The sequence below is a fragment of the Echiichthys vipera genome (assembly GCF_963691815.1).
Source record: "Echiichthys vipera genome assembly, chromosome: 10".
Taxonomy (NCBI): Eukaryota; Metazoa; Chordata; class Actinopteri; order Perciformes; family Trachinidae; genus Echiichthys; species Echiichthys vipera.
In genome coordinates, this window is record NC_139835.1 from 16,334,384 (window position 1) to 16,346,095 (window position 11,712).

Sequence of the window (11,712 nt, forward strand, 5' to 3'; positions counted from 1 at the left end):
TGGGCTCTGCAAAGTGCATCAATTATTTGCTTTAGCAGAGATGTTTGGAATATTAGCTTTAACATTGTTTGAAATTCTGATTGATGAGGTTCATGAAAGACCTTTTGTCATGTTTTCTTCAAGCTACTGCACCAGTAGTTCTGCCTTAATTTTCATTTGGCTCATTTCATGCCATCAAAATTTTATTTTTGATAGAATAATAGCGTTGAGGTTATCCAGTGATTAAAGGTCCCATATTATGCTCATTTTCAAGTTCACACGTGTATTGTAGGTTGTTACTAGAACATGTTTACATGCTTTAATGTCCAAAAAACACATAATTTCTTTCTCATACTGTCTGTCTGAATAAACCTGTATTCACCCTCTGTCTGAATGCTCTGTTTTAGCGCCTGTCTCTTTAAGCGCCCCTCCTCAAAAAACCCAGTCTGCTCTGTATCTGCGCTCTTTTTTTGCACAATCATTGTAGCCGGGGAATGACTGTAGCAGCATTTTCGTCTAACTTATATGTAAATATAGATATATAGTTGTGACATCACAACCGTACAGACGTCCTGACGGCTTGTTTAAGGACACAGTTTCTGTACACAGGCTGTGTGTATTTGTGTGCAATCTCACCTTTTCCAATATGGGAGCTTTAAGGACAGAGATACCTTGTTAAAATTTGAAAATACATTTAACATTTCATACATTTCAACATACAACAACTGACCACCATTGAAACTGCTGCAGAAGTGTTCCACATTAACCCTGATAGAGGACGTTCAGATGATAATTCCTATGCATTTGGTTGTTTGGTGGGTTTTATCAAAGCTACGTGTTAGCTCCTGTGAGTTCAAAGAGACAAGGTGTGAAGAGAACTGAGGCAAGCATATTCATGATGAACTCTCTGCAACCTCCCATCTCTTTGCAAGTTGATTCTATACAGAAGCTCCCACCCATTGATATCAGCACTTCATAGCTTAAATAATTCAGCAGAAATCACCGTGCTACCAGATTCTCTGCAGATACCATGAGGGTGAGCAGCAGATTTGCAAAATGTAAGGTAACAGGTAATGCACTTCATGCTTGTGCTTTGTTTTCCTTCAGTACAGCAATGCTTTTTTTCAGGTTACAGTGTACTGTTGCATTGCAAAAACCTCCAGGAATTAAAAACGAAATTACTGAACATTGAGCTTCTCATTCATATTGTATTTATTTTAAGATGATGATGTGTTTTAATGTAATGCATGTTGGAAAAGGCTCAAAGGCTTCTGAGGCAAAGCTCCTGAAAAATGTTACACAATATAATCAGCTTTGGGCTTTTTGCTTGTCATGGATAATATTAGCACCACAAGGTTTCTTTTTAGGAGACCACATCCAAATGTGAGACTGTAGAGTAATGAACAGTGTCTTCACAGCACAGCATCACAGTGTCAGGGTGTTGTAGTTGTGGGAAAAAAATGGGTAACATCAATAACAACCTCCCTATCTCCGCCCCACTATGTTTTGCTGTTTCTGTCCTCCTACAACATGCTTTAGAGATCTTGTGTCCCCTGGGACAGAACTGATCTTTCATGGACATGAAACAAGAGCTGTGGAGAAATATCAAAGAAGATCTGAATGTGAGAGCCAAGAGAGGAGGAAATCGCTGGCTTTTTTGAGCCAAATATGAACATGAATGTGCGCCTAATGGACTGCAAGTGACACCTTTGCAGTGGAGCAGAAATGTGTTTTCATGTGTGGAGATACTGGCAGAAGCAGTTTGGCAAACTAGATGACTGTCCGTAGTGAAGTTTTTCCATTGTTGTATGGATGGGTGGTATATTGATCTGTTGTTAGAAATACTGTAATAGGCCCCATCTGGGGAATTCTATGAGTAATAAGAGTAAATGCATTCACAAAACTTAACAAAATCAAATAATGGTGTTTGGGAGGAAAATCAGCAGATAAAGTGCTCATCAAAGACAAAGAACAAAACAGTGCATCAAACCTACATTGATTTAGCAGGGTATAATACTGAAAATATGGTCTAAAAGGAGTTTAAACTGCCTGCTGTTTACTGCTCTTTATATTGCTTGTCATTTGAGAATTACAATAATTTTTTTGCTGCCCCTTTTTGCATTTTCCTACCTTATATTCAGAAGCTGGTATTCCTACTATTTCTTTTATTTTATGACATACAGCAGATGTTCGACCTGTGCCAGAGGTAGAGCGGGCCATCCTCTTTTTGGAAGATTGGCGGTTTGATGCCTGGTGCCTCGCGTCTGCATGTCGAAATGTCTGAACCCCAAATTGCTCCCTGCTCTGTGAGTGTGGTTTGAATGATTGGATTAAGCTCTGAATCGATAGTAAAAGGAGCTTAGAATATCTTCACTGTATATTAAGCCTGTGAATGTTCTCATTCGTCCAGGTCATCGTTATCCGCAAAGCAATTTCAGTCAAAAACAACTGGACTGGTTGTTTGTCTAGGAAGACGTTTCACCTCTCATCCAAGAGGCTTCATCAGTTCATGTACGCATCTGACCAGGCTGGGACTGGATATGTCACTGTATATTGTTTCCAAAGATCAACTATGAAAATCTATGCACGTTAATAAATATTCTTTACCCCAAAGATAACAATTTTCCAACCAACTCTGCAAATCAAACAACTTCAACTTTTATTCAATCGATTTAAGGACACCAGAGATGCATTTTGAAACAAACAAGAACATGGAATTCATCCAGTGCAGTTAAGATGAAACTTTTTTTTTTTCAACTGGCAGCTGGTTCATAGATCTTTGTCCCTCCATGCGAGATCAAGTCTCAACTGACTATTCAGACTGTGGTGACTCTCATGACCAGCTCTCGTGTGCTATTGCTGGGTTGGCTGCGGGCCTCAGGCTGCCTGAGGTGGCTGAGGAGGTGGAGGATGTTGTAGGGACAGTGTTGGTCTGGCACTGCGCTGTCGGGGTCCACTTGTGCTCCCAGTACCACTGCGGCTGTCACCGCAGTTGTGGAAGTGGAACCGTCGGCCGTGGAGGCTACCACCATCAGCGAGGGGGTGGAGGTGGACACTCCTACCCCGGTTTGATAGCCAGGGCTGGGTTGAGACAGAGTCCTGTCCACAGTGGCGTTCTTCAGGTCATCGCTGTCCATAGACTTATCGTAGTTCAGGACTTTCCATTGCTGGTTCACAGCCTGCCAGCGGTGGAAGATCCGAAACACAGAAGGTCCCTCGTGGACAATTAGCGCTGTGGAGATCAGAGCATCAATTAGACAATGTCATTGTCTGGAATCGGTCTTAAGGACACCACTGAGTGATAAATATCTCTGCAGTGGTGGATTCACTGTGTTAAAGCCTGCAGGAAGTATTATTCGACAGAACAACTCATCTTCAGTGTCGCATCGTAACCCTGAGAATTTGTAGACATGCCATAACTTATGACACAGCAATACTCATCACTTTTGGATTTTAGGTTAGCGAGAATGATGCATCTGTTCTCTGGGGTTGCTCAATAACATCTTATCACAGTTTAAAATTGCTTATTGATTCATGTTCATTGAACTCAGTATCTGGAAAATTGAAATCAATTTGGCACAAGAGATGCGTGAACCCAGGGATTTCATTGCATTTTTTAAATGTTAAAGTCATATCGAGGGGAAAAAACATCACCACTACAGCTAGTGTACGGATCATCATGTAGCTCACAGATTTTAATTGGTAATGTCTTTAGTACGATATTGTCCGCTGATACTGCTCTGTGCTGTAGCAGTCTGCTAAAAATGGACACTTAATAACTTCCAACCTCTTCTATAATTACAGAGTTTATTGATAAACTCTTCAGCTCTCTTTCTCACCCACCCCAGCTTTGTGGATAAGTGAAAGTCCGGTCTTTGTGTCTGCCAGGTGACAAGTTAATCTCTGTAAAGTGCAGTGTTAATGACTCCACAGTCAATCCTCGCCACAAAACCGGAGACAATCAATCTCCTTTCCTCTTATCCTGCTGTCTTCTGCAGTGCCAGTTGGAGAGTTCTTAATGTGAGATAACACAGTCAATCCAAAACATGCAACATTATGAGGATCAAATTATATTAAACAAGTAATAAATCAATGTAAAATCTGGCATCTCACCAATGCAGACGATATCCATAAAGCCGTACATGCCGTAGCAGATCTGGAAAAGCAGATCTTGCCTCTGCCAGCGTGCTGATGGGCTGAACGACGACCACACCAGCCAGGAGATACTGGCCATCAGGAACAGGGAGCCCAAGATGGCTGCTGCTATCTGCACTTTCTCTATTACTGTCAAGGAGATGGCTTGCCACTGCAGGAGGACACAGACCACAGTACAGCTTAGCTCTCTGTATGTCATCAATACTGGGGGACAAAAAAAGAGTACAAGTGACCTAGATGAAGAGTAGAGAGATATAATCAATGGGTACAATCACTGATATATAAGCCATATTTAAAAGAGTCACATTATAGGTAAATTAGGCTGGCAATCAGAAGACTATTCCTCCAAGGGGGAATGCTTCAAGGGGGAGGGAAAACAGATGTATATATGTGAAAGCAACACATATGACTTATCTTTGAGTTTCTTTAGCATTTTGCACACCAAAAAAAGACTTCAAGGAACACTACAGCTGAAGCACAAAATCCAAAAGCTCTTTCACAGCGCCGCCTAGAAAAACCTCAAAAATCAATGTCCACTCACTTTGGTATCGTATCACCAAAGTCTGAGAGTGAGAGAAAACTTGCCTCTGCGTTCTTTCTGGTTTTAGAGATCAGAGGGAGAAAGCCTTGTCTAATTCCGAAACTTTCATTTTTTAGTTGAACCCCTCAGTGTATGATTAGAGCAGAAGCTGCTGTCATGACTTAAAGCCTGATTTGTGAAAATGGTGCTCTACCATAATTACATTTTTAAATGAAAACCAAAAATGCATTCGTAGAGGAGAGGGGTCTGGGGATATCTATGGTCCTCATAAACCCTGACAACACTCTTAATGACATATGTCTTTCATCAGACGCCTATTTCCCAAAATAACTTGATCACCTGTAGTGGGTTCTTGGTGCTGATGGCAATGACCTGATATTTGTAGTAGCAGAGCTCACAGGCCCAGGAACCTCTCTCGCTGATCCATTTGATGAGGCAGGGATGGTGGGTGCAGCGTACTGACCCACTGCACCGACATGGGCTCAGAAGCTCCCCCTGTAGGAGAGAGAAAAGAAAGAAATCTCAATTGTCTTACTATATTACCATATTACACACACACAGACCCGAAATATGCACATGCAACCTATATACATGGATTAAAAGAAGAGATGTCAGAACCAGAGTGCTTGGTCCATACGGGGACTTGGGTCAGCAACGATTTGCTTCTCAAGCCAAGTCCCAATGGACTGAGCTACTGCTGGCACCGGGTTAAGCAATACCAGCAACACAGGACAAGAGTTTTTCATAATTCAGTTCATTTGAATACATACACTGGGTTAATTGTATTAGTAGAAGCACACAGAATGTATGCTGCAGAAATGCTGCAAACTACAACAAGAAGAAAATAGCAGAAATGTCCTGCCACAAATACTGGACTTAACCTTAAGAATGGCCTTATAGTGATTTATCAAGAAAACATATCTCTCTATTTCAATGGAATTCCATTGCTAGGCAACAGCCTCGGTCCTTGTTCACATCCTGTCATCCGATGTCATTCACATTCACTGCAACATAAATCAAACTTGGACACATTTAGAATGTTTATGTTTACAACTATGAAGAGGTCAATAAAAATAAGGGCTGATAATCCTTTGTTTTCTCATCATATTTACTCCCTGAAGATGTAATATGCTGCAGGTTACACTACATAGATTTACACTTATTTCTGAGGTTTTTTTGCTGCGTTATTGATCTTCTGAGAGCTTTTTAGAGAGAGAGAGAGAGAGAGAGAGAGAGAGAGAGAGAGAGAGAAGCATAACACCAGTTCAGGTGTGAAATGAAAGCTTTGCCTCACACCAAGTTGACAGGCAAAAATGCTTGACTACTCATACAGTTGAAAAGTAGAGGATTAGTCACTAAGGCTTTTATCTAACAGCAAACCACCAAAAAAAGCTCCAAATGTTGCGCTAAATGTAAACTGCAGCTCGTGAAGCGAATATAGCTGTCACATATATGTAGATAAATATTCTTTTGTAGTTGTAAATATGTGAACTGTATGTAAATTTTGATTGTCTCCTTTACTCTTCCTTCCTCCATTCTCTGCTCTCTGCACCTTTTCTTCTCTGCCTGTACCTTACATAAAGGGGAAAATGTAAAATCTTGTGCTGTCCTTTGTTTATCAAGTATTCATGAGCGCATTTTAAACAGAATTCAATATTTGGTAGAGTTATTGTGAAAGATATTGTTACTTGTCATACTGGTCATCTTGAAGTGACATTTCTGAGCTCAGTCAGTTAATCAGTCAGTCAGTCTGTCACTCAGTTAGTCAGTATAATTGGAGACATTTCAAGTCCCCTACATCGGCCTGGTGACAGCTACATGTGGCTGATTTCACTGACTGATCAACTATGTTTGTGAAGTGTGGTTAACATCTAAGCTGAAGTAGCCTAGAGGACTTAAATAGATAGTTTAAGTAGGTGAAAGCGAACCAGACCTTCACTTCAGCACCTTAAACGTTGGTGGAATAAAGATCTATTTTCAAGAGCAGGGCAATACTATCAATTTACTCAGGAGAGCGGCTCAGTGGTGGACTTATGAACTCTTGAACCATGTGAATATTTAGCAAAGCATTACTGAAAAGGAGCATATCACTGCTGTCTGCTGAGAGAGCGGAGATTTAGCAGCTTCTTTGAGCTACACACGTTTTCAGCTCATACAGAGGGGCCGGTTTTCAAGAAAAATACATTCAGCTGAAGTGATAATATGAAATTTCACAAAATTTGGCATAATTTGGTTTTCACTTAACAACAATATGTGCTCAGCCTAACCAACCATTACTCTTCCGTATTCAGCCGGAGGAGCAAATGAGATATTTATAATCCCTCACCCTAGGTCCCAAGCTTGTTAAAATATACCTTGTCATAGTGAATATAGATGATGACCCAAAAGATGAAGGTCTGCCACCATTTTTAAGCTCCTGACCTGCAGTTAAATAAACTTGGATCAAAGCAGGTCCTTCTTGTATAGATGTTCTGATCTTAATAGGACTGAACAAAAAGCCTGCAGTGAATGAAAAAAATTAATTAGCCAACCCCCTCTGCTGCGAGAAAGCCCTCCACCTCTCTATGCTGAGGCATTAAATTTCCAAGCAAAGGTATTGTTAATTCAATATTAAATACCCACTGTCCTCTTCTACCATGAACATGGCATAGAGATTGTGTAAAAAAAAAAAAATGCGAGCCAGTTTCTAAATTATTTCTCCATGGCATCATCGTGCCGACATCTCTGACAGACAGAGCAGAACCCTGGTCGAGGAGAAGGGAGGGTAAAAGCGGGGATTTAGAGGAGAAAAGGCCCATCTACAGATGGCCAGGGTGGGAGTGTATTGGCAGAAGGACCAGAACACTTCTGCAGTGTCCAGTGGGACTCAGACCGCTCACTGTGACCAGTATGACTGCAGCCAAGAGCTGAAACCTAGATCACTCCAGTACAACTGAGGCTGGAGAGAGAGCAAGAGAGACCCATAATAAATGAGGCATTACAGCCCACGCATACAGAAAGTGATAACTACTGTAAATGTCCTTTTGTTGATCAAACAGCAATGATCATTAAAAAAACAACAACAGAACAATGTATTAAAAAGATGATACGCCGGATAGCTTTGGCTATGTTATTCCATCTCTCTATGCTGCATTATCCTAAAAACACCTCCGTGCACCTCATTTCCCCTTATTACATTGGATCCGCTCCCAATGTATATAACGCCATAAAAACTAAATTAGAGATGGCTATTATCATTTCTTAAGGGTCTGGAATCAATACAAGTGAACTCTATTAACTGTAGGCAAAGAGAAATTGTGGTTTAATAAACTAGCTTGCTCCCACAGAAACTGAATGAAAGCGATTTTTACAATAGCCAATGACATTCAGGCCACAAGCATATTTAATAAGTACCTGCTGTCATTTGGAAAACAGCTTCATATGCACATTTTTAACCATATTCAACAAGTTAGAGGGAAAAGAATCACTGAAAAATTCAATTAAAGGTCATATAATTCATTTACTTGTAATGAGTGCTCATAAAACATATGCTGGGGGACGTTCCACTCATTGCTTATTTTACGAGAGCCATTAAGCCTACAGTGACAGCAAATGGTACTTTAAAAAGAAATTGAGTAAAAGAGTGAGCGCGGTTTATCATATAAGCTCATGAATTCACAGTTTATGTCTTCAGCAAGGCCAACAAATGTCATGTGCTTGTGTAACTTGTAACATTCACAACAAATGGCAGAGGAGCCACGCTATGTCCCCATGATGGAGCGCAGAGAGCATAATGCCTCGGCACTGTGGGGCTGTATAGAAAGAATGATGCTTGACCCCGCGAGGCTTTTCTTTGTGTCTCAGACAAACACACTGCAAGAGTGCATTATCTGTGTTATGATTTAGGGTGGAAAGCCAACCTTTCTTTTTTCTAAGCAGCGGGGACTCGCATATTTTCAACGTGCAGCTCAAGTGAGGACAGGACTGTAGAAGCATTGGCCCCAAAGGGCACTTCAATGCAATGGTGCATGACAATTGAGGAAAGGTTCATTCACTGTATATTATTTTACTTTACTTCGTATATTACTTTTTTAAACATGTTTTCTTTTTACATTTGTGCACCGTGTGACTATTTCATGATCAGAAGATATAGCAGAGAAATTCCCTATATATTCTTTAAAGGACAAGGTTGAGATAAAGTCTGAATGCACACGCTTGAATAAAGCCAATGCTCCATGCAATAAGGCCAGAGGATCCTGTATAGCTTCTCGCTGTATGAATAACCTAACCTGTGACATTGGCTCGGCTGTTATACTGCACATTGTGTGTGTCCGGGAATGTAATTTAAATCCAACAGAAGTAGTCTGGCTCGAAGGATTGGTCAAGATTTTTTAAATGTTAATACAAAACTCTCATGTCTACAGTAAATACATAATAGTTTCTGGTCTTTGTGATTATTCCTCCGCCCTGAATATGTTGTGTGAATCTCATGTAGGTGATGTCCATAGTCTTTGTTCTGTGTGTCTTTTCGTATTAAATTCCCTATTTGTGCTTCCTCGTACAGTGTTTCCTTGCATTGTTAGGAAGGGGGAGAAACGCAAAAAGGAAATTTGGTACTACAAGGACTTTGGAAGATATCCACTTGATTTAGCATACAGACTTCTGAAGGGACAACTTCATGGTCAGAGGAGAAGAGGAATGATTACAGAGACTAATACCTTTCAATGGGCTTGTGAGTCTTGTATTGTACTCTATTAAGATAGTTTTGGAAAGAAGATGTGAAACTATCCTAAAAAAAAAGAGCAGGATTTTGGCTGTGAATCACAAAGGGCACCTCAAAGAAAATGGCACCAAAAACAGAGACAGAAATTCGATTACACAGACTTATTACATCGCTTGGTGTCATATTAAATCAGAGTATCATTTTTCAACGGTTGCCTCTGTCAGACACTCAAGGCTCTTCTCTAGTGGGGTGCTTGAGGAAAGCAATGCCTCTCGCTCCCTTCTTTACTCTGTCTTGAGTATCTCAGCCTTGGGGATGGAAGTGTTTTCGAGGTGGATTGTCAGATCAGATACCGGCTGCCTCGGCCTATGTGACATCCTGGAGGCTATAAGGGAGAACAGAGGATAACTAATGTCCCCGCTGCCTGTATCCCACAAACAGTCCACTCATCTCTCTTTTTCAAATGGAGCCTCATTCTCCTTGCACCCATTTACACCTCAGCAGATCCATATCTGGACCCAAACCAACAGCAGAGCTGACAGGAAAAGGAAGGCCGGTGATAGATAAGAACTTGCATAATGATGAAAACGGCATGAAATCAAGTGCTATTGACCAGCTGGAATTGTCTCAAGGAAGCATCGATGAGATGAGTCGGAGGAGGCCATGGGAAACAATGCAAATTTCAACAAGGTGGTACTTTATATGCACTGCAGAGTGTGCTGACTATCTGGAGTTTTGGAAAAAAAAAAAAAGACAAGGATGAAGCCTTGTCTTCCAATCTCAAAACTAGACCCCATGTCAGTAATAATAACAGCCTGTGCTCAGAGGTGGACTGATGCAGAGAATTGCTGTTGGAATAATTATTTGATGAAACATAGTGGGATCATAGACCACACAGTGCAATGACCATGAAATGATACAGTAAATCTGCAGCTTTGGTAAAAGTAAAAGCGACCATGTGTGCAGACTGCTGAATAAAAAGTTATGTTCTACACCTCAGTTTTCTTGTTTCACACTTTTTGTTACATGACTTCATTACCAACTGCTGAGGTGTGAGATAATTAATTGATGTGATCTCAAAGGCTCTGTCAAACGGTGTAACTAATGCGTCTGCAAATTGCTAAGTGCTTGCTTCTCTGATACAATTTCGTATCAGTTATTGGGGCACACCTTAGCCATCTTCTTTCAGATTTTTCCTCCTGATGTAGTGTGACATTATCATCAATATGGCCCTGATGACAGAGGCATGCAGTGTGAAGGTCCTTCCAACCTGTTCTCCGCACATTATTCTTCTTTCTTTTTTTCGTTGTTGTTGTTGCTGTGTCCCTGTGGTGTGTGCATGAGCAGCAGAGTGGGAGGAATTATCTGATCGTTTCATGCATGTAATGCTTCTATATGAATTCTCCCTGTTTGGTTATAATGAGTTGTATACTGCATCTCTGGGTATCCTCCACACCTGTCAACCATGGGGACAAGATCTTTCATTATCCTCCCACTGCTTTAGCTATAGCTGTCTTTTCAAGCCAAGCAGAAGGGTGAGTGCAGGATGCGGTGGGATCCTTACTCAGGCAGATCTCCAGCTGCTTGGATTCTCTAATAAGACACTGAGAGTGGGTTTTGTCACTCTGGAAATGAAGCTTGACCAGTGCATCATCATATAATAGAAAGCCATGCATCAGAGGCTCTGCCAGGAAGAGATGATTTTTTGGGGATCTTAATGGTCACCATTCTCATTACCTGGTTTGGTCTAACACACTGCATGCTGCATGGAGAGTTGGGATATTTCATTGCACTAAGATGAGAGAGAAGGTGTTTGAGAGTGATTCATTGTGAAATAGGTTGACACTACCTACATGACATAAATACCTTGTTCTAACATTTATGCAAAACATTGTTTCCCATGACTTACGTATTCGGGTCCCTGGAAGCAGATCCTGCACAAGGGAGTCCTGAAGCCACTTTCTGTGTAGCTGGTGAGGGAGAACCTCTCCTCCAGTTTGCCCTTTGAGCAGTCATCAGAGGAGCTGCTGCAGCCGCGCAGGGCTGCCGACAGCTCTGCAGCATTAACCCAACCCGGTCGCTCTCCGCCCTGTGTCCCGGTGGCTCCAGCCGCAGGTGTGGCAATCCGGTCCCCTGCCTGCTGGTGGCTCCGCGTTAACGTGTTGTTGTTATCGGGGACGGTGACGCCTGTTTCATGGCTTTCCGTACCTTGGACGCTCATGGGGGTCAGCGGAGGTAGCGGTGTCGGCGGTATGGGTGGCCCGAGAAGGAGCACCCTCAGGTCACCGAGCAGGACGCAACAGCGGCTCTTCAGCATGCCCTGGCTGCGCAGCAT

The 11,712-nt window shown here is 41.7% G+C and overlaps 1 protein-coding gene across 1 annotated transcript; it reads right to left on the minus strand.

The window, feature by feature from the left end:
* Nucleotides 1–2,795: 2,795 nt before the first annotated feature.
* On the minus strand, nucleotides 2,796–11,712 carry LOC310952402 (E3 ubiquitin-protein ligase MARCHF4-like; the record flags this gene model as incomplete). Its single annotated transcript, XM_083921013.1, has 4 exons — nucleotides 2,796–3,211; nucleotides 4,093–4,285; nucleotides 5,015–5,170; nucleotides 11,287–11,712. 4 exons carry the CDS (start codon nucleotides 11,710–11,712, stop codon nucleotides 2,796–2,798), a joined length of 1,191 nt encoding a protein of 396 aa, XP_083777139.1.